At 57.2% G+C, this 23218-nt stretch overlaps 1 protein-coding gene across 7 annotated transcripts in view; it reads right to left on the bottom strand.

Moving 5' to 3' along the window:
* Nucleotides 1-1796: 1796 nt before the first annotated feature.
* The window catches only part of NTNG2 (netrin G2), a 76462-nt gene continuing 55040 nt past the window's right edge, over nt 1797-23218 (bottom strand). For 3 of the 7 annotated variants that reach the window (XM_082468161.1, XM_082468160.1, XM_082468159.1), the window contains 8 exons: nt 16737-16909; nt 14187-14213; nt 13108-13245; nt 9763-9837; nt 8178-8279; nt 6551-6718; nt 5006-5140; nt 1797-4309 (listed from right to left, as the gene is read on the bottom strand). In XM_082468161.1, the coding sequence (XP_082324287.1) occupies nt 4074-4309; nt 5006-5140; nt 6551-6718; nt 8178-8279; nt 9763-9837; nt 13108-13245; nt 14187-14213; nt 16737-16909 (1054 nt within the window). In that variant the 3' untranslated portion in view covers nt 1797-4073. The remainder of the gene's footprint in view (nt 4310-5005; nt 5141-6550; nt 6719-8177; nt 8280-9762; nt 9838-13107; nt 13246-14186; nt 14214-16736; nt 16910-23218) is intronic. The other 4 variants (XM_082468162.1, XM_082468163.1, XM_082468164.1 and 1 more) reach the window with 4 other exon arrangements.

A 23218-nucleotide genomic window follows, 5' to 3' on the forward strand; every position in this document is an offset into this window, starting at 1 on the left:
AGGGGGCAGGTGAGGGCAGGGGGCGAGGCATTTCACCTGACAGCAAAGCCATTCGGATGATGCCCGGCTCCCCAGGGCCCCTCGCTCTGCCCTGGAGCCGCTGCAGGGGCGGAGGAGGGGTGTGGGCAGGAGCTGCAGGCCCCGCCGAGTGGACACCCTCTTGCCTGGGCTGCCGAGGCTGCAAGGCCTGGGTTCATACGCTGTCCTGAGTCACCTCCTGCCCCTGCTTCTTGGCAAGCGTGACTTCAGGCAAGTTACCTCCCATCTCTGAGTCTCGACTTTCCTCTCTGTTAACTGGGTAGACAGTCCCTTCCGCTGAGAGCATTCTCAGCCTGGGGCGATTTTGCCCCCACTTTGCAGTGCCCGGAGGGAGGGCTACCGGCACCTAGAGGCTCGAGGCCTACCACACAGAGGACGGCCACTCCCCACCCCGCCCCGAGAGAATTATCCAGCCCCGAATGTCAGTGGCACTGAGCGTGAGAAACCTGTCCGAGGGTGAAGGTGAAGGTTAAGTGCAATCCTGCACGCACCGTGCCTGCGACAGTGGCTATTACCGTTCACGCTGTGAAAGGGGAGCTTTCTCCTCTTCACCTCTCAGAACCAGATGTCAAAACATGAGGTCTGGGACCAGGGCGCACCATTGAAAAGAGGCCAGGCTGTGACTTTGGGCTCTGCTAACCTTGTTTTCTCCTTTTCCCCACTGCCTGAAAGATGTCAGAGTTTTCCAAATGGCCACTGGCAGCTTTCCCTCCCTCCTCCGGCTGAGGTCAGGGCCTGAGCCGAGTCCTCAGGGACCCGGGCTGCCACTCCGATTTACGATGCGCTCCACCTCCCCGGTCCTTGCTTGCACAGAGGCTAGTCCCAGGGAAGCTGACAGAGCGCTGCTGGTCTGGCGAGAGAGGTCAGGGCGGACAGAGTGCTGCCCACTGAGGACCCCTCCTCCCAGACCCCTCAGGGCCTTCCAGGGACACACCCAGGGTGACACCAAGAGGTATGTGTGTGTGTATGTGCAGTGGAAGCTGCTGGTGCCCGACCCAGAGCCCGTCTATGGGAACCCCCCTCCACTGCTGTGATGCCTGTTACAGTTCATAGCCGCCCATCTTCTGTACTGGGGTTGGGGGGGGGCCCAAATCCAGCATGAAGCCAACGGCATGAGACTGCCCCCTTGCCTCAAGACGTGATTTATGCTCAGAGCCCCCCCGGTGGGTAGACCAGGCTGAAGCTGGGCATCCTCACTGGGCTTCCCCGCCCCACCCTAATTCTCTCACTCCCTTTCACATGTGTCCTGACAGCACACCCTCCGCAAATCCACGCACTGAACCCGTCTCAGGCTCTGCTAATAAGGGACCCAGACCTAAGACTGTGTGTGTGTGTGTGTGTGTGTGTGTGTGTGTGTGTGTGTGTGTGTATTTGGGGGTGAATGATCATGGTTCCTTTATATGTTAATATCACGATGATTAGGAGGAAGGTGACCACTGCTCACAAATTGCAGCCTGCAGTTGGTGTTTTATCTAGAGGTGGATTTTGGTCAGCTTGCCCTGTGCTCCTTTGAAGGCGGAGGCAGGTCCTGTTCTGGAAAGAGGCGGCTTGACAGGCCCTGAACTCCTGGGCCTAAAGCCACTGCCATCTGTTGTCTTCGTTGTGGGCAGTGTTATGACACAGGGGCTGTGGCTAAGCCGGGGTAACATTTTAGTGTCTCTGCATCAGTGGACTCAGAGACCAAGATGCTGGGTGGGGAGGGCCAATAACTTAGGAATTGGTAGGTCTGCGTGTAACAGAAAACCCAAAGACCAGTATTTTAATCACATCAAGGTTTATTTTTTCTCACACATTAAGAAGTGTGGAGGTCCGCAACTAGGCCTGGCGTCCCCTGCTCTGCTAGGTCCTCAGAAAACCAACTTCCACCCTCTCAGCTCCACCATCCTGAGGGGGTGGCTCTCCCACCCCATGCTGCCAGAGCATGGGGAGAGGGGGTAAGAGAGAAACGCCAGGGCCCCAAACTTGGCCAGCTGAGGCTGGGTGGGGAGTGAGAGGAGGAGAGGCTTCTAAGGAGCTTTCTGGAGGCCCCGCCCATCACTCCTGCTTATAGCCCACTGGCCAGAGCTGTGTCACATGGCCCCTCCCGTCCACGAGGACCCCAGGGATGTTCTCTTTTAGCCACTGAGGCCACGGGGCAGGGGCAGAGCTGAAAGAAGGCACTTTCTTGGGGTTAGGAGCAGAGGGAGATCTGGAGGCCAGGAGGGGTCAGTGTTTGACCCTGCGAGGCTCTAAGCATATTTTATATCCACCTGTAGCCATGCTGTAATCTCTTGTCATCCTCAACTTTTGTTAAACTCCGTCTGAGCCTTGCTTTGGGGACTTGCCGGAGGAACGCAGTTTTAAACTTCCCAGACTGGAAAGAGCGGCTGCAGCCAGAGGGTAACTTCAGGGTGTGGGGGTGGGGGGTGGGGGGAGGGGGCCGGGGGTGGGGAGGGGACGGCTGTAGGAGCAACAAGGGACCAGAACCTGATCCGTTGGCTGGGAATCTTCCGGGGCTGCTGGGAAATAAGCAGGTGGGCAGGGAAATCTGGATCTTCTTGAGAGACAGCAGGGAAATCCAACTCCCAAGGGCCAGAGAGACCCACGGGCACCCCAGAAGCACAAGGCTAAGCTGATGCACCCCTTTCTTTGGAGCTCCCTTTCACAATTCCCACACTGCCCCTGGTCCCCTCGGCCATCCCCTTCCTGGTGCTCTGGAGGGAAAGAGGAAGGAGAGAGGAGAGGGTGGTCGGCAGTGGGTCTTTGCGTTGCCGCCTCCACCAGCCTGTGCCCACCTTGGCATGTGACCACCAGGGGGCTCTGGAAGGCGGTGGCAGCAGCAGACGCTGGGCCTGAGGCTGGGGTCCAGCAGGCCTGATAGGACACCCCCATCCTGGTTTATAAACAGGAGCATCAGAGTCGAGCCCTGGTAGACAGCTCTGCCAGTCGCTTGCCTTGCACTTTTCAGCAAGGGTATCAATGTCTACCACATGCTTTTAAATTTGAGGACAACCAAGGCAAAGTGCCAATAAGCTCTGGATATTTTCTTTTGCCGGGGGGCGGGGGGAAGGAGGGAGATAACCTCCCAAGTTTGGGGACATTGTAGGTCACTGCAGGGCCAGGCCTGGCCACATGGTGAGAGAGCTGCACTGGCTATGCCTGCCTGTCATTCACAGAAGCGCCTGGGGAAGGGACGGCCTTGAGCGTGAAATTGCTTCTTTAAGGCTATTTTGTGGGCTCCCCTTTAACTCCCACACTTGCTGGGTAAAGAAGAACAGAAAGAAAACAGGCCCTGGAGGCAGCAGTGAGCAGATTCTTTACTGTCAGATTATACACCATCAACCACCCCCGTGGTGTCCAGCATCCCCGCTCTTGTCCCTCCTTATAGGGGCGGTTAATACAAACAAAAATAGTTCTCTACAAAAGGAAGTTTCCAGCCCTCCCAACCCTCCTTCCTAACTCCCTTCCCCCAGACAGCGAGCTCCTTGGTCACCAGGCCTCTGGAAAGGCCTGGGGTCTGGTGGGTTGTAAGGGAAAACAAAGAATAGAAAAGAGAATCAAGTCAGTGACTAGAGGTGGAGGCAACTGGATTTTCGGGTCCGCTGGCTGATGGTGAGCCAGGGACAGGCGCAGGGGGTGTCTGCAACAGTCGTGTGTGTGGTGGGGGGAGAGGGAGGCAGGAGGCAGGACCTGGGGCTGTTGGGATGAGCAGCGCTTCTCCCACCCCCCTGTCTCACCGCCCGCAAAAAAAAAAAAAAGGAAAGGGGCGGTGGGTAATATAAAAGAAAAACTAAGACCGAAATCGCGGGCCGCTGGGGCCGCGACCACACAGCATCCCCTGCTGCGGCGCCGGGGCGGGGGCAGGTGCCACTTCGGGGGGGACGGGGCGGGGGGACTCTGCTGAGTAGCACCTGGGAGCAGCTCGGGCCGCACCCTTCTGGCCGCCGGGCCTCCGACGCCGGCCCCCGGGCTCCCGGCTCGCCAGGCGCGGGGCGTAGGGCTCGGCGGGGCGCACGGTCCGACCTTCCCCCCTGGCCGGGGGTCCTCCGCGGGGCTCAGCAGTCCAGGCAGGTGGCCAGCCGCAGCAGCAGCAGGCAGCCGAGCAGCGTGGCGGGGCACGGGGCGGCCCCGGGCGCGCGGTCGCAGTCCAGGCCGCCGTCGGCGGCGGCGGGGTCGCAGCGGGGCTGCTCGCAGCGCAGGCCGGTGTAGCCGCGCGGGCAGGCGCAGCGCTGGTTCTGCACGCAGGTGCCGCCGTTCTGGCACAGCAGCTGGTCATCGTCGCACACGTTGGCTGCGGGGCGGAGGGGCGGTTAACTCGGGTGGCGGCCCGGTCCAGCCCTCCCTCCCCCCGCCCCTCGCTGGAGCTTCAGCGCCTGGGACCTGCGAACACTGGGGGCGCGGCCTGGACCAGCGGGTGTTGGAGGCTCAGGGCGCACTTGGCCCGAAGCGTCCCGGCGGGGATGGTACCAAGGGCCGGGGGAGACCGGGCCCTTGCCTCCCTCCCGCCGCTGCCCGGCTCTCCCCGCCCCGGCCCGGCACTGGCCTTGGTGCGGTTCTTCAGACGCACCTGCTCTCCCGTCCAGAGCTTAGCACGTGCTGCTCCACGTGCCTGGGGCGCCCTTCCACCCTCCTCCCGTGGCTAACGTCGGGTATCCGCCAGCCCCTCACTTCCTCGGACCGCCTCCCTCCCTCCCCGCAAATCCGCCCGCCTCCAGCCAACTAACTGCAGCCAACCCCTAGCTCCACTTTGGCCTCCAAGCCCTTTCCCGCTACCGACTCTACACCGGCTCGCCTCAGGCCCCGCCCACCACCCGGACCTGCCTTGGGCAACACCAGGCCCCGCCCACCTACCGGGCCCCCGCCCCGGAAGCGCCAGGTCCCGCCCCTGGGACCCACCCACCGACCCGGACCCGACCTGGGCGGCCTCGAGGCCCCGCCCCGGGCCCCGCAGTACGCGGCCCCGCGCAGGGGGACGGCGCGCACTCACGGTAGCAGCCCTGGCGCCAGTAGTGCGTGGGGAGGCAGTCGTCGCACTTGGGCCCCGTCGCGCCCTCGCGGCACTCGCAGAAGCCGGTCTCGTTGCACCGGTCGTGCACGGAGCCGATCTGGTTGCAGTTACACTCTAGACGGACACGCGCACGGCTAGCGATCAGGGGCGACGTGTGGGCGCCGTCCGCACGGGCCCACCCCGCCCGCCCCGGCAACCCTCCCAGCCGGATCTCCGCACCCGCCGCTGGACGGCGGGGTGGGGACGCCTGTGGCGTCCAGATCTCGAGGGGACAGTTTTCATTTTCTCACATCCACTAAGCCCCTTCCCCTCTCTGGCCCTGGCGCTGTGTGGCCCGGACCATCCCCTTCCCGTCCCTGGGCCTGCGTCTCCGCTTCTGTAACCGGGACGGGCGCTGATCCCTCCTGGCTCCGAAGAGCTGTGACTGACAGGTGGGAGGGCCCTCAGCAGAGGCCACCGGGCATCTGTCCTGGGGGCCGGGGGTGGGGGGGGTTGTGCGGAGGGGCAGGGCGTAGTCGGCCTCCGAAGCTCCTCTCCAGGGCGGGTGGAGGAGCCCCAGAGGCCTCCAGCTCGCCCTGCTCCGTGGGAGGAGCCAAATGCCCCCACCCTGGGAGTCCTTGTCGCCTAGTGCCGGGCCCGGGGGTGGGGGGCGGAGGCAGACAGGCAAGGCAAAAGGAGGCTCTGGGGGAGGAGGCACGCCTCTAATCGGATCCAGAGGCCCTGCCCTGTCCCTGCTGCTGGCTGGTGTGACATGGGCAGCACAGTTCCGTTGGGATCACTTTAGAGTGGTGATGAAATTATCTGAAGGCCGCTGCCATAATTCAGACTGACAGCTGCAGCTTTGCGGGCAGCCCCTCCTGTGCGCAGCCGGGGCTGGCCTTCTGGGCGGGGGATGGGCAGTGGGTTCCCAAGGGCGCTGGGCGTCCGAGGGCTGAGAACTGGCCTCTACTGGAGACCGTCTTCCAGACTAGTGGGTGTTGGTTGTGGGCCACATGTTCGGTCTTTTGGGATGGCCTGCCTCTGCCTGGGCCCAGGGCCCCTGTAGATTTCCTTCTTTACCCCAAAAGCCAGTCCTGGAGCAGAGTTTAAAGAAAGCCAACCGTCTGCCCACTGGGGATGGAGGGCATATAAAGCGTGAGAAAAAAATTCGTTTGAAGAAAAGCTTCAGTCCCCCCAAAACGGTTGAAAACCCTTGATCTGATCCACCTCCCTATTTTACAAACAGGGAAACAGCCCCAGAGAGGGGAAGACAATTGCCCAAAGGCACACAGCCAGGCAAGCCCTAGAACCCATCTTTGACTGGAACTAGTGGCTCTGAAATGCCAGTGCCTGCAGGGAGAACCACATGGGGAGGTTATTAATAGAGCGGATTCTGGAGGCTTCTGTCTCTAGAGTGGGCCCTGGAATTGGCATTTCCCCAGCCTCCCCCGGGGATTCCGATGCAGGGGTGTCGCTGCTCTTCCGCCGTGCACCCTGGTCCGCACACTCGCGTGCGGGGCCCCCGCCTCCCAGCCGAGGGCTCACCAATGCACACGTTCTCGTCGTCCAGCTCCGCGGAGCCGTTGCGGTAGTAGCCCAGACGGCAGTGCTGGCAGTGTTGGCCTCGTGTGTTGTGCTTGCAGCTGACGCAGGTCACCACGTTCAGGAAGTCGATGTAGCTGCAGCGATTCGAGTGGCCATAGCACTCGCAGTCTGGGCCGGCCAAACGCGAGAAACACCAAGGGTCAGAGAACAGATGGAGAGTGTGCCTTCTGGCTGCCCCCTCCCTGGTGGCATTCCCGAACACTGAGGCCAGGGGTAGGACCTGGCACAGGAAGGTGCCCTGGGTCTCCAACACTTCTGTACCATGTGGGGAGAGATGGGCCTGCTAGCTTCGAGCCCGAACGAGAACCCGTGTAGGCCCAGCTCACAGATTACCACCTGGCCCCATGGGCAGGGCACCAGGGAGGGCCAGTGGACAGCATCCGCTAAAAGCCTGGCCGGGTACCAGGGCGAAGTGCTTTCTGGAGGGAGGCCCTCGTGATGCTGGGGGTGGTTAGACATGATTCATGCAGGAAAGATGGGTCATGCCGCCAGACCGTGAGCTCAGGGAGGGCGGTGCCTGGGTTCATGGCATTCACCACGGTACCCCAGTGATTCAATGAAGGGTAGACGCATGCATGAACGCTGGAGAGGATGGAAAGGGCCAGGAGCTTCCTCCCCATGCTGCTTTGGAAGATGATTGGAAGGAAAACACCCACCTGCAGGACCCTTTCTTATTAGCCCGAGCTGTTCTGCAAATCTCATTGGCATCCGAGGGCCTGCTCTGGCACGACCCTGAGAGTGAGTGCTGCCTTAAGGTTTGTGCCCTAAGCATCTCACCTTGACTCCTCCTAGCCCTGGCCCAGCTTCTGACTCTCACTGGAGGCACCTGGGACCACCTGGGGCAAGGCCCCCGGGGTTTGGAGGTGCCTCCCATGACATCACCAAGGGGCGGGGTTTGGTGAGGAGGGTCACCTTCCCTGCCACAGAAGGGGACATCCCTTGCTGTCCCTCCTAAGAGGCTCAACACCCCCTTGAACAAGAAAGGATGCCAGCTCCCCTCTGTGAGACACCATCTGTGTATCTCTAGAGGACACAACCCCCATTTTGTGATGTGAGAAGGAGGGACTGACCAGGTGTCAGGGTCAAGGGCATGGGAGACCTTGGAGAAATGAGCCTCTGAGATGTGCCCAGGAGGAGATGGTGAGCATTCCCACACCATGGCCTCCTGGACCCGTCCCCTTCACCTTGTCCCTCCAGGGACAGTGAGAAGGTGAGGCATCCTCCAGATGTCCCAAGGAGTACTGTCAGTGACCCCTGTGTCCCAGATCTTGCTTCAGCCAAGACGAGCCGCTGGGCCACACCTCCCAGGGAAGCCAGGACAGGCTATTCCTGGTAGCTCCTCTGCCTGCCCCGTGCTTGCCCACTGTACTTCTGACTCATACCTGCTCCCAGCTCCCTTGGGGAGGGATAACTGGAGGCGAGAGAGGCTCCGTTTCACCTTGACCCAGCTACTCGGGGAGGGGGCATCGGTCCACGTACTGCATTGTTTTGTTTTGTTTTTTCCAGTGGAGGTCGGGGGGAGAGGGGCCGGAGGAGGGGCTGATCAGCCCCGGGGCCTTCCTCTTACCTTCGAATTCTTCAATAGGCATCACTTGAGGAGATTTGGGCCTGAGCTGGAAAAGTCTGGAGGCCTTGGCAGGGGCGGGGGCAGCAGCGGAGGTGCCCGCAGCTTGGAGAGATGAGAAAGAAGCTCTTTCATCAGCTGTGGTCCAGCTGCCCAGGGTGGGCTGTCCTGGTCGAGGTAAAGCTCAGCACAGGCTCCCAAGGTGCCCTGGGCAAGCTCTGAGCAGCTTTGTCACCTGCTCAGAGACGACATAGCACAACCAGGAGCACACAGAACCAGGCCTGCCTTTGGTCCCTCCTTGGACACCATCTACACATCCAGCTGGATTCATCCTTCCAAAGTATTCTCTATCTCCAACATCCCTCATATTGTGCTAAATACTTTGCTGAAGCTGGACAATTTTTTGACTGGTTGGAAACACTGCTTTGCACACCCTTGTACTCTTGCTCTCCCCTCCCCTCTCCAAACTCCCGTGAGCATCAAGTCCAGCGTCTGTAGCTGGTATTCAAGATTTGGCCATCTCCCTTCCTTTCTGAAGAAAGCTCCCTGCTCCAGCCAGAGTGAGTCCTTTACTGTCCAGGGACTCCCCTTGGGCAGGTGCCGTCCAGCCATGAGCATAGGCTGCCCTGCCTTCCACTGCCCAGAATCCCAGCCCCGTATTTGCGGGGGAGCATGCCATGGTCTCCTCGGCTTCCACCTGGGAGGCTGTCGTGCCCCAGTGGGTCCAGGGCCGGGAAGTGGTTGCTCCAGCCTGCTCTCCATCACCGGGGAGGACGCCCTGACTCAGAGGCCGGCCAGGTTGCTGGGAACTGCAGACCCTCACCGTTGTGGGTCCGGCTCCGGAACTGCTTGCCAGCAGGGGGCGCGCAAAGCCCTGCTCACCACTCACAGCTGGCGCGGGAGGGGAACTGGAGGTGTGGGCTGGGCTGCTGCCTAAGCCAGCATTAGGGCTTAACGTCCAGGGAACCGTGAGCCGGGACCGGGGACAGCGTCCCATCTTGGAGACTCAGGCAGGCCCTGTGTGCCTCCTGGGTGTGTCCACGACGGCTACAAAGGAGCCCGTGGGCCCCCACGTGTTTCTTCCCACTGCGGTGGGAGAATGAGGCTCTGGGCTTGGTCTCAGTGCCTTCCACGACCCCTCCCTGCATCTCGCTTGGTCAGGCCGCTGCTTCCTGCCATCCCACCGCCAAGCCTCTGCCCAGCTGGTCCTGCCGCCTGGAAGGCTACCTTCCCCCTTCATCTACTCACAGCCAACCCCCTGCAGGAAGCCCTCTCTGACTCTGAGCTCCACCTCGGCCCAGGGGTTCCTGTGAGCACGATGGTGGGAGAGAGAGGGTTACTGTTATCAGGACAGGGTCTCCACTTGCCTCGGAAGCCCTTGGGACTTAGGGTTAGGGTTAGAGTGTAGGACTGAAAGGGGTCAGGTATGGTGGTATCACTAAGTAGGTGAGAGTTGGGGGTAGGGGCAGGCAGAGCTCCAAGGCCCCTCCCCTCGGCGCCCTTGGGCCCCTTGCCACCCTGCGTCCCCACCCTGTGCCCCTGCTCCCTCCACTACAGAGTCTCAGAAGGAGCTCCCCGCTCCCCATACCTTCTGCACTGGAGGACACCTGGGGCCAGGGGGCGCTCGCCCAGAGGGGGGCAGCGGTAGATGGCCTGATCCACTCTTAGGGGAAAGAAGAGGAGAAACCAAGTTATGCAAGGGGCTGGGGCTGGGCGTATCCTGGGGACCTACTGAGGCATCACCGCATACAGGCCCCTTACAAGAAGCAGTACTATAAGAAGCGGCTCTGCCTACACTGGCCAAATAGAACTGGGTTCAGATCTACAGGAGAGGCAGCGTCTACACTACGGCAGCCTATGAAGGGCACACGGACAACGGATGGAAGGGGGCCCCATGCCCAAGAATCTGCGTACTTTGGGCAGTCCTTTCTTTGGCAGGACACCTGATTCTTGAATCTCCCTCCCTGTGTGGCCCCCGTCACCGGGGCCACACTGAAGGCTAGAGTTAGATCAAGTCCCATGTATCTGGGCCCAGGCCTCTCTGCGCTAAAGTCTCTGGCTAATGGCTGTAAAGCGGGCGTGTGTTCTGGTCAAGACATCAAACGTGTCCAGAGGGTCCTCGTCCTGTCCAACCCCAATCTGGGGACTGGGGCGTCCTCCCTGACCCCTAGATTGGGCCCATTTTCACCAGGGACCCCAACGTGAGTCAGCCCCCAAATGCCACCGTGCCCATCTCCAAGACTAACCGGACACACAGCAGGGGACGCAGGTAGGGCTGGCAAGGCAAGGAATCATTCTGTGCCGAATTTCAAAGGACAAACCCAGAGGGACAAGGGAGAAATCAGATTTTTTCCGCTTCTTAAAGGGATTACGCACGATGCCGGTTGGTGGGGAAAGAAAAAGAAAATCTACCAGCTAAGAAGTGTGGGAGACTTTCCAGCTGGGAGCCAAGAGCCTCTGGACATGAAATTGACATTTATGGGATGTTCAATGAGAAGAGAATGCGGGTACCCAAATTGGCAAGGGCTTAATTAGGGCCGCGATAAACCCGCCCTGAAGGCATTGTGCTTTGCAGCCTCTCTCCCACCACCCTCGGCGGCCAAGCTGGGGAGAGGGTTAGCGGTCTCGAACAGCCTTTCTGCCGGCAGCCCCTGCCCTCTGGACAGCTTGACACTGGCAGAAGGGAGAAACATCTGGGCCAGGGGTTCAAGGGCCCAGGTGGACTTGGGCCAGAGAGCCTGACGCACTTCTTGGGAGGTACCTGGAGAGAATCAGGACCTTCAGGGGGGCCTGGGGGTGGAAAAGACTGGGTTCTCCAGGGACACGCTCAGGTATGCGGGAGGAGCCTTCCCACGATGGCCCGTGTCACTTGCCAAGGCCAGATGCAGGCCCCGTCCGTTCCTTTGGAACTGGGGAGCTGTGCAAGCTGGGTCTTAAAGGCGGCACCACCTCACAGACCCCCGAGGCCTCGGGGCCATGGCACGGGGTGGCTGAGTGGGCAGGAAACATCAGGAGTCAGTGAGCCCCGAGTTCAGGTCCTGCCTGTTACCTTGAGCAACTGCTTCTTTTTTCTTTTTTTTAAACAGCTTTATTAAGTATCATTTACATACCATAAAAAATCCAGCTGCTTCTTCCTAAGCCTTCATATCCTCACCTACGGGACTAGGAAGATAACAGCCCCATCTCGTGGGGCTGTGAGCAAGGAATAGAGTACAAGCTCCTGGCCCAGGAGACGTCCGAGCTCCACTAGCTGCAGTGAGAGTCACGATTCGTGGGGTGGGGGGAATGGGCATCATGGGGGCCCAGGCATAGGCTTCAGTTGCTAAAGAGGACTGATGACCCCTAAGACTTGGGACACTCAGGTCACCGGCTGTCACACCACAGCCGCCTTTTTCTCTTAATGCCTGCAGCCCGGCACTGGACTCAGGATGCAAAGTGGACCATGACCCCGCTGAATGCTGGTCCTGCCTGGAGGGCGGGGTACGTCCTTCTCACCACCTGAGTCCTGGGGACCCTCACGATTCAAACCTTCTCTCGTCCAGGCTCACCGCCCTGACGCTGATGCTTTCCTTAACTCCTAGCTTTGCAGTTTGCACCCTTCGTACCACGTCAGAAGCAGCTCCAAAAACGGGGTCCGGCTTCCTCAATGTGTGTGAGCGTGAGCGTCTGGCCTCCCACCCAGACAGATCACCATTTGCAGCCAGACACGGGACCTACCACGACTATTTTTGGTCCCGTCTGCCCATCACAAGCTCAGCAAAAAAAGCGCAAGTCTCAGGCGGCTGGACCAACTTGTGTCCGGAGCCCGGATTTCCAGAGTGACGCATGTCCTCCACCCCAAAGAGGATTCCTGGGCCAAGAGGCCATCCTGAAATCCTCGAATCTCCTGGCTAGCCCCCTGCCCCCTGCAAATGTCTCCCGTGGAGAAGGGAAGGAGGTAGAAAGAAAGGAAGTGTGATGTGTCGCCCTCTGGTCCAGCGGAGGAGCTGGGCGAGGGGGACTCTTCCACGGCATTCACTGGCTGGGGGCTTGCTGAGCACCAACCCCCAACAGGCCGAAGCCGGAGTGTCGGGGATCCCTCCCCAGCTGACGGAGGGCTCTCTGCCCGTTGGAAATGCCACCCTTCCAAGGGTCCATGAGCGTCAGAGAGAGGAAGGGGCACGGCACTGCCCAAGGAGTAAGGAGCCCCCTACCCCGCCACCTCCTCCCTGCAGAGGGGGTGGGGCAGAGGCGGGGCACACTGCTGGGGACCAGGGACCTTGGCCACATCTTCCCGGCATCCTCTGGAAAGGGTGAGTCCTTTCAGACTCCTGGCACTCGCAGCAGGCAGCAGCTGGTGGGATGCCCCAAGTGAGACCGGGTGAGACCAGGGGGCCACCCCAGCACCCCAAGCCTTGAACACACCCCTGGCCTGGCCCTGCCCCGAAGGGCCCAGCCGTCCAGAGTGTGAAAACGCCAGTTCAGAGGCTCCCTTCCACCTTGCTGATCCGAGGAGACTACCTTCTTGACTAACCCTGCACTGTCCGTTCCCGGGGGTCAGCTGCTCGTGGGCAGGGGGCAGAGCCGGGGCTAGGATGGCTGGTGGGGGCGGGGCCTGGGCCGGCTCCCCTGGGCCCCCCTGCTAGGTCACCCCGCCTTTTGGTCACCAAGCAGTGCCCTGGCGGGGGTGGGCAGGAGGAAGAGGATGCAGGACTTTCACGTGAGCCCTGGATGCCCTGGCTGGGCCCAGTGACAGGTGGGTCCAGACAGCCCGGAGGCCTCTTGGCGCCATGCTCTTGCGGCTCTGGGATCTAGCATTCTCTACTCTAAAAGCCAAGCCCCTGCCCTCCCCAGGGCTGATGCTCCCACATCATCGCACATCACAGAGAGAGGCAGGGACTCGGGCCGGAAGTGGGAAAGGGCAGGGCAGCTGGGGCTGTAGCTGGGCACCCACCTGTGGGCTGTGGGCTGCTGGGGGCCATGGGGGCCCAAGCAGTGGATGTGGAAGGGGCAGGAGTGGTGGGGTCCCCCCTCACGGCCACAGCGGCCACAGGGGCTTTGGGGACGGGATCTTTCCGAGACCTGCTGATGCCTGGCAAGAGATGAGAAAAGCAAGAGAGGGTGGGGGAGTTGGTGGGTGTGGAGCAATGCAGAGGAGCAACTTAAGACCCCCCTGAGCGGACCAGCGTCCCTCCCAGCTCCAGCTTCTTCTGGCCCCCTCTCCGCCCGCTGGTGTCCCACAGGGAGCAGCCCCGGGGCTGAGCGTGGCCCCAAAGAGCCCTGGCGGAGGGAGGCGGCGCCCCGGGAAGCCTTTCTGAGACTTGGGGTCGGCACTGGCTGGCCGTTTGACAAATTCTCTCCTGCTGAATCTGAGAACAGATGGCAATACCCACCTAGGGGGGTGGGGGCTTCAAGGATGAAATGAGATAGTACGAGTATCCTGCTTAGCCGAAGCCTGGCACTGCGCGTGCTTGATGATGACTTCGTGATAGTTGGTCACCCCCTACCGCCCTCCCTCACCTTCCCTGTTGAGTTCTCGGGACTCCCCTGACCCTCCTTCAGGTGGTCTGGCTGCTCTGGGGCCTGAGCTGACCTGGACGCGTCGGGATCCGGGCTCACTTCCCTCAGCCTCCCCATGGGCGAGCGGCTGCAGAGGTGATAGCTGCGGGCTGCCCGGAGGGAGGCCAAACCCCATGGTCAGACTGGGGGCGGGGTTCTGGTCGGGGAAGGTGACCCCCACTCTTGCCTGGCAGGAGAGGGAGGAGCAGAGAGTTCTCCCGGGGGGCAAGGGGACCTTTCCAAAGCAGCACCAGCTGAGAAGCTAGAGGGGAGGAATTGTGAGACACGAAGCAGGGGGTGAGGAAGGGGAAGAAGCAAATGGATTAGAGGAGCGGGTGGTGAGGCCCGTGGATCCAGGGCGACAGGAAAGCCCTGTCTTTCCCCGCCTGCTCTTCCCAGGACATGCAAAGAGGCTCGTGCACTGAGGGCCCCAGTCGCCTTCCCAGGGTGGTGGTGACCCAGGTGTGTACTTACTGCCAACGGCGGAGCCTGCGGCGGCACCTGCGGAAAGAGAAGGGTCACAGCAGAGTAAGGGGCCTGGCCACCTCCTCCCTGCAGAGGAGGGGCTGGCAGGGCTAGGGAAAGGAAATCAGGGGGCCTGGGCACCTCACCGTGCAGGGATTGGGTCAGACCATCCATTCCATCCTCAGCAGTGCCCTGAGAGGGAGGGGCCCCTATTAGCCCATTTTGCAGATGGAGAAACTGAGTCTCAGAGCTGTGACTTACCCTATCAGGGGACCTGCTGATAAGCCTCCGCTGGGGGCTTCACAGGCACCCTTCTCATTTGATTTTAGACTCTCGGGTCCTCCAGTGCAGGACAAGGAGGCGGGTGGCTGTTCTCTCAGGAGTGATGGGATTTCAGAGAACATTTGGGTCCCCAGCCACGGGGACAGACTGGTTTACTGGAAGCTCTGATGGAAGTTACCACCAGAGGGAAACCATGGTGCAGGCTCCCATCTGAAGAAATGCAGGGACGGCTGAACGACTGATTGGAAGATAATCGCAGCGCCTGCCACGTGTTGAGAGCTTTCTGCACGTGGGCACGGGCTGAGCGCTTTCCCCACCTGGGCCATTTAGTCCTCACAACAGCCCCACGGGGGTTTTATTAGGGTCCTGATTCTACAGCTGAGAAAACAGGGCTCAGGCGGAGAAATGGCTTGTCCAAGGCCACACAGCTGCGAGTGGCAGAGGCCTGACTCCGACCCAGGCCTTTCTGTCTGTGCCCTGGGGATGAGAGGGGCCCAAGGCCACGGTCTGACCTGGGGCTTTGGGTACCAGGGCGGGAATCGTCAGTCTCAGAAGGAAGGAGCCGGGGCCACAGCTTCCCCTCCAGGCGGTCCTGACAAAGGACGGAGCATGAGGGCACCCCTCTGTGCCCCGGGAGCCCTGGGGTGGACGCCGGGGTGTGGGCAGGGGGACGTGTGGCGTGAGGACCTCCCCTGGTGACCCTGGTGGCGGGACAGTGAGGGAGGCCTGGGAGGATGCACCTGGGGGCCCACAGTGCATGACCTGCAGGTAAGGGTCTTAGCCTGTGGGTGCCGGGGGACCTTGGGGGGATCCTTCCAGGAGGAGAGCAGGGTCCAGAGAGGAAGCGGGGAGGTGGGGGGGCCAGCAGGACAGATGAAGGGATGAGCCTGCGAGCCAGAGGGAGGTGACAGCGACGAAGGAAAGTGTTCAAGAAACGGTCCTGGCAACAAAGAGGTGGGCTGGGCACGCGGCGGCGAGGGGGGAGCGGGCGGGGCTGGGCTGTCGCCCAGAGCGCTCTCCGTGCCTTTGCAGGCCAGCAGGTGCCGTGACTCTGGGAGGTCACCCTTCAAAGGCTTCTTGAGCGGCGCCCGCACACGCCCAACATGCCTGTCACAGCCTCGTTGCGAGGCTTCCGGCTTTGTCAGCCTAAAGTTGCATAAATCTTTCACCGGTTGGTCGCGGGGGTGCCGATGGAGGGGCTCCTGGGAGCGTGCCCAGGAGGGGCAAGCTGAGCGGTGCCGGCGGCCCAGCCTGGCTTTGGAGCTGGGTGCAGCGGTGGCATCTAACTTGCTGCTGAACTAGGAGGGCACTGAGGGTCACTGGGGCTCTGTTTGTTCATCTGGAGAGTGGGATAATAATGAAAATAGCACCCGAGGGGTTACTGTGAGGGCTGAGAAGCTGTGTAGAGAATGTGCCCGGTGCAGCCTCCTTGTCAAAGCACTTGACCAGCGTCAGCAAATCACTGGGGCGGGGGTAGCTGGGGAGATCCCACTCTGGGACCAGCCCAGGCCCCCTTATCCATGGCAGCTGGGGCCTCCCTGGGACTCTTGGTTTCATGGAGATACCCAGGGACTATGTTGGGGGCCAGTGATGGGGGCCCCCAAAGGGTGTTCATAGTGCAGGCGTGTGTGGGCGCACCCCGAGGGTGACCTCTGGCACAGGAAGGCTGAGCCGGGAGAGGAGAGGACCATGCAGAGGGCACGGGCCAGGGCCTCGGAGGACCCCTCTGTAAAATGGGATAATAGGAGACCCGCTTCCTGGGGCCGCCCGAAGGGTTGAGGGAGTGGGGACCCCATAGCACTTGGCTATGTAAATGCCCCATAAACACTGGTTACAAGGGATGGCGCTGCTCCTCACGGTTAACCCGGAGTGAGGGGTCCCCACCCCGTCCTCCCTGACACCCTCTGGGCCTTCTCTCCTGCCCTGGGGGCAAGAAGGGAAAGTCAGCGGAAGGTTGCTGAGGAAGCTCATCTCAGGTTTCCAGCAGGATGCAGGTGTGCTAGAGGTTCTTGATGACAGGGCCTGGCGCTTAGGAGCTTGGCAACAAGGGGTGTGCCTGTGTGTGCATATGTGTGTGTGCGCACGTGTGTCCATGTGTGCATGCGTGCATGTTTCTGTGTGCACACCTCTGTAGGGAGGACATGTGTGTGCACGTGTGTGCGTGATGAGATCCACAGCTCCTGAGGTTGAAGGCTGCGGGAGACCATGGCCTCACTGGTGCGAGGGGGGAGGGGACTGGGGGGGTGCCAGGGCGCAGCGGCCGCTCTGCGTACGCACACGCGTTGGGAGAGCCGTGGGGCAGTGGCAGGTAGGAGCCAGCCCGCCAGGACCGTGTGCGGAAGCTCCTCTTGCACTTGCCGCAGTCCGGGCCGGTGGTGTTGTGCTCACACTCGCACTGCAGGCTGCCCTCGCGCACGGAGCACAGGTTGGCGTGCAGGTTGCACTTGCACCTGGGGGGACACGGAGGGGGCAAGGCGTCAGTGAGCGTGTGGGTGGGCTGGTCCAGCTCTCTGGAGGGGCTTGGAGGGCGGCCTGGAAGGGACTCTTGAGGCCATCTGTCCAACCTGCCACGACTCTCCTTCGGGACAAATACTCCCGCATTCACCATTTTGAGTCCTTCCCCAGCATGAGGTGCCCCTGGCTCCTACCTCTCGGTGAGGGTGGGGTGATGAGATGCCCTTGTCCCAGGTGCTGAATTTTCAGTAACGCAGCTTCTGATCACCTTTGCTCTCAACCATGGAGGGTTGACAGGTAGCAAGAGTTACCTGTCCCTGGTTGTGGGGACGTGGACCTGGCCCCAGGCTGCACCTCTGCTCTCAGCCGCGGCCCACACCCATGCCCTTGAGGGCAGAAAGAAGCCCCAACTCCAAAAAGCCTGTCAATTCATCCACACATGTATTATTCATTCATTCATTCAAATATTTATAGGCAACTCATCATTCTGAAACCAGTAAATAAAGGGAAAGAATCAAGCATTTGTCTCGCCTGTCCTATAAAAAGGGTACCTCCAGGTAACCAATAGTTGATGAGGGGATGTTTCTTTTTATAGAAGCATTCCAGCTGATAATTGAAGAAGGAAGGACAGAATTTGAAAGTCACCATGTAGCATCCCCTACCGAATGGATAGCTGTAGGCACAGAGCATCAATAGAGAGAGACAACCAAAGAAAAAGTCTCGTCAAGACAAATTGAACTTGAATCTGATCAACACTCTGGATCCAGCTACGAATTGATAGGAAATACAGAGGACAGAGAAACATACTAAACAACACCAGGGGGACGCAATCAGCAAAATCCAGAAGTGATGATAAAGTTTACTGGACAGATGAATTGCAAGGGGCAAAACTTGAAATGGAGGGAGGAGGGGCCCAGATCAAGAGAAACCTCAAAGGCAAAGCAATCAAGTGCAGATCGTGGACCTCATCTGGATCTTGGTCAAACAATCTCTAAACTCACATAAACAATGTATATTCGTGAGACAACTGGAAATTTGAACACTGACTACATTTGGTGATATTAAATTAATGTTTATTAAAGGCAATGATGGTATTGTGGTTACATCTTTAAAAGTCCTTAGCTTTAGGGACACACACAAGTATTTACAGATGAAAGTATCTGATGTCTGAGATCTGCTTCAGAATAACACAGAAAGGGAAAATATGGGCAGAGATACAGACGAAACAAGAAAGGCTATGAGTTAATTGCTGAAGTTGGGTGACAGGTATATGGCAGTTCATTGTAGTAGATTCTATTTTTGTACGCATGTTGGAAATCCTCCATAATAAAAAGTTAGAGAGAGAGAGTGCTCTATATTCTCATATGGGAAGATTTCCAAGATATATTGTCAATATTTGTAAAAAGCAAATTGCAGAATAATGTGTTTGGTAGGATTTTCTTGTTATTAAAATACACAAAGAAAAATATTTATAGGGCACCTGTTATGTGCCAGGCTCTGAGCTGGGAATGGTGAGTATAATGGTCGACAAAGCAGATGGGGTCCCTCCTCTGATGGAGGATAGGGTCCATCGGGGAGACAATGAAAAGATCAGTGATTGGGGGAGGGGTGGGGAGGATGAATAGGTGGAGCCCAGGGGATTTTTAGGGCAGGAAAGCGACTCTGCATGACACTGTCATGGTGGACACACGACATTACACATTTGTCAAAACCCACAGAAGCACACAGCAGCAAGATACAGCCCTAATGTCAACTGTGGACTTGAGTTGACAATACTGTATCAGTGTTGGTTCATCAACTATAACAAATGTGTCACACTAATGCAAGATGTTAATAACAGGTGGAACTGGGTGGGGAGCCCAGGTATTAGGAACTCTTTGCATGATCTGCTCAATTTTCTGTAAACCTAAAACCTAAAATTTAATATAGACTTAATTTTAAAATAATAATCATGCAAATCTTTCATTAATGTCAATTGTTATAGGTGCCCACGTGTTCTACAAAGGAGAGGGGATCATGGGTGGGTCTTAACTTAGTCTGGGGGGAGCAGGATAGGCTTCCAGGAAGAACAATTTAAATCTGAGACCTGAAGGAACATCAAGAGTTACTCAGGCAAGGAGGGGAGAACCTTCTGGAAGGAGACAAGAGCATCGGGGAAGATCCTAGGGCCGAGAAGAGCTCAACCTGTAAGGTCTAAGATGAGGTAAGGGGGAGGAGGAGGCCAGACCGTGATTCGGAGGCTGGATTGTGTTCTGGAAGCCATTGGAAGGTTGGAGGTGTCCTGCTCTGGCTCCTATTTTATATATCACCGTGGTCGCTCCATGGAAGATGCTTTGTCAGGGGGACCAGAGCCAGGGTATGGAGAGCGGGCAGGAAGCTGTGCCCGGCTGGCAACAGAGGACAGTGGCATGGACTAGGGTGGAGGCGCCTACGTCCCACCAGTGATGCCCGGCGTGTGCAACATTCCCCCTCGCTGGATCTCATCATCTCAAAGATTGTTTCCCGAATGCTAAACCAGCATTTCTTCTCCAGCTCGTAATTTCCCCCTTCTCTTCATACCCCACCTTCCACTGAGTGACGCTCCTCCGGGACACAGCGTCTCCCCTTAGCCTCTGCGTATCCACACGATGAATATTTAACTCCCTGCATCTTCCCACTTCATAAATCAGTCCTGCCTCCCCTCCTGCCCTCTTTGTCTCCATCTGACTGGAGCACTGCTGTGAGGCCGGCCTTCCAGGTCAAGGATCCCAAATGGGGAAAACTGGTTGCCAGGTTCCTAGCAGCCCTGCAGCTCGGAGTTAGCCTGCTGCCTGCTGGCTTCAGAAGTGCCGGGGCTGCCTTCCTTCTCATAGCTTCTCTCTGCCCTCATACCATCTTGAGGAATGGTTATGGGAAATTGGGCACATCCATGCTATGGAGTATTATAAAGCCATTAAATATTATGTTGTCAAACGCTACTTCAAGCCTTGGGGAATGTTCCAAATAGAAACGAAAAGACCATACTCAGCAAGTGTTTACTGTGTGCCAATGGGTATCTCATCCGACCCTTGAATGACCACAAACGCTGGTACTATTGTCACCTTCATTTTACAGATGAGGAAATGGAGGCTCAGAGAGGTTAAGTATCTTGCCCAGAGTCACAGGGCTATCCAGAACTGTGACTGAAACCGGAACGCAGAGATATCCAACTCCGGAGTCCAAGAGGATAACATGGGTTAGAATATGGATTGTAAAAATGTAAGATACCAAACTGTAGGTATTATAGTGTTATGGACTGAATTGCGTCCTCTCTCAAATTCATATGTTGAAGCCCTAACACCCCAATGCAACTGTATTTGGAGAGAGACCCCTTAGAGAGGTAATTAAAGTTCAAGGAGGTCAGAAGGATGGGGCCCTAATCCCATAGGGTTGGTGCCCTTACAAGAGGAGGAAGAGACCCCGGAGTTCTCTCTCCACCATGTGAGGACACAGTGAGAAATTGGTCATCTGCAAGCCAGAAAGAGGGGTCTCACCAGAAACCAACCCTGGCAGCACCTTGATCTTGGACTTCTAACTTCCAAAATTGTGAGAAAATAAAGAAATGTCTGTTGTTAAAGCCCCCCAGTCCGTGGCACTCCATTATGGCAGCCCAAGCAGACTAGTACATGCAGCTTCTGATTATGTTTAAGTACATATATCCATACCCGAAACACCAGTAGACAATACATCTAGGTATTCCTGTACCTGTCCTGAGGGAGGGGTGGGATTATAAATGATATAGTTATTATTTCTATTTCCTTCTTTGTCACTTTGCACGTTTCCTACATTCTCTATAGTGAGCAGGTGTTACTTTTATAAGTAGATAACAAATGGTTTTTGAAAACTGGAAGTCAGGCCAGGCAGGGAAAGAGGCTGGTTCTTGAGCTCACACAGGCCTTTCGTCTCAGGAGGAGAAGCAGGTCTGTCAGGGTCCTGTTTGGGAAACCATCGCTCCATGTTACACACCATGCACCGTTCGTGACTCTCAAGTCCCAAGTTCAAGGATGTTTTTGAACTCTCTGGAATAGAATTCTGATGTAGAGTGAAGGCCCTGTCCAAGGGAATTAGCCAGTGCTAAAGTCTGTGCTATTTTAACTCCATCTTTCCTGGACACTTAGCCCTGTCAAGGTTTTACTACAGCACAGAGCTGAAATAAACAGAGCATGAGAAAGCCTGTTCACTCTTTCCCTGGAGTTCCAATCTATTACCACGTATGTACTGTGGGCCTACTATGTGCTCAGCTCTGGGAAAGGCACAGAGAGGGATGGGCAGGCACCCGCTGGCACTGGGGACCCTTCTTCCTGGGAACACTAGACCCCCAAGGATGGTCCATGGCAAAGAAAGGTTCTGTGTTTAAACCTTATTGGTCAACACATATGATGCTCTCCTAATGCCCTCACATCCTGCTCCCTGACTGCCACCCTCCACCCAGGGTCCCAGTGCACATTAGCATATTAAAGGCTCTGACAAGTCCTGCAGGAAAGAAACCTGCTGACTTTGTCTAACAAAAGTTTGTTTGCAAAACCAACCTCCTGGTATTTGACCTCAGAAGGTTTTAATTTTTTTCATCTGAATTCCTATTTAACATACCACTGAGCTAGCTGGAGAGGAACACCCCAGCTGCGTGGAACCAGGAATGTACCCCATGCCTCTGGCCCGAGGATCAGATATTTTCAGATATCAGCTACAGAAAACAAAGATTGCCATCTCAACTTTGGGTGTTAACACTGACCTTGGCTTGTTAAAAATTTGTAAAAGGGCAGCTGAATCTGAGTAGCGTGTTATAATGATGATAGTAGGGAGTCACGGAATGTGAGAGCTCGACAGGCCTGGCGGGGGCTCGCGTACAGCTGGGGAGAAGCCTGCCCAAGGTCATGCAGTTTAAAGGTTACTCTGGATCCAAATCCAGACGTCCTTCCCTGACCTTGTCTCTGCCCCGCCCCATGCTGGCCAGCCCCTCCCACCATCTTCATCTCCCAGAGGGTGTCTTGGCTTCCCTGCCCTCCCTGGTTGAGCCCTGGAATGAGCACAGTGCCTCCTCTATCGGGGAGAGAAGAAGTTCCCTGCTGGGCAGAGCTGCCAGGAGGAGCCCACACAGTGTGGGGGAAGCCTCGCCAGGGCTGGCACAGAAACAGAACGCAGTCAATGGAACTGCTTCTCAGACTTCCTGACTTTTGCAGGGAGCGCATTGCAGGGAGTAATGCGCTCTGTGTGTGTGCGTGTGTGCGTGTGTGCGTGTGTGCGCGCGCGCGCATGCATGGGGCTTCACCTTTCTGGCTCTCTCTTTGTGTCCCTCTATGTCTCTCCATGTCTCTGTGTCTCTTCCCATCTCTGTCCAGCACGAGTTCTGGTCCTGCTTTCCTCTAGACCTCTGCGCAATGCAGTTCCCTCCGCTTGGATGGAGCTGCCAGGCTCCGCCCCTTTCTCCTAACGCTAACACCTAGTGGGCGTGTCAGGTTCAAGGCCAAATGTCACTTCTGCAGGGAGGGCCTCCCATCAGCCCCTGCTATACCTTCCCTCGTCCCAATGCCCTTTGTAATAAGCATCATTTCCCAAAGTGGAGCATACGACATGACTGGGGGAGATGCGGTTAGAACTATACAAGAGTTTAATCGTTTTTGTTTATTTTTGATTACACAGTATTTTTTTTAAGTGACAAACTCACCAAGCCTGGGAATCTCAAAAATATTATTTGGCCTAGATGAGGTCAAACTTTAAAAGCATATTCATTTAAAGAAATTATTAAGTAAATAAATAAATCATGTGCAATATCCTTATGCAAAAGACTGACAGTAGAACTCAACCTCACGCCATAAACAAAAGTTAACTCAAAATGGATCAAAAACCTATATGTAAGAGCTAAAACTAGATAACTCTGAAAAGGAAACACAGGGGTAAATCTTCACGACTTTGGATTAAACAGTGATTTCTTACACATGACACCAAAAGTACAAGTAACAGAAGAAAAAACAGATACATTGGACTTCATCAAAATTAAATACTTTTGTGTTTCAGAGGACGCCATCAGGAAAGTGAATAGATAACCCACAGAATGGGAGAAAAATCTTATCTCTGGTAAGAGACTTATATCTAAGAATATATAATGAACCCTTACAACTCAATAATAAAAAGACAACTCAATTTTTCAAATGAGGAAAGGATTTGAATAGGTATTTCTTCCAAGAAGATACACAAATGGCCAACAAGCACATGCTCACATCACTAACCATCACAGAAATGCAAGCAAATTACAAGGGTTACCACCTCACATCCTTAGAATGGCTAGT

This window comes from Balaenoptera physalus (assembly GCF_965194825.1).
Source record: "Balaenoptera physalus genome assembly, chromosome: 7".
Lineage (NCBI taxonomy): Eukaryota > Metazoa > Chordata > Mammalia > Artiodactyla > Balaenopteridae > Balaenoptera > Balaenoptera physalus.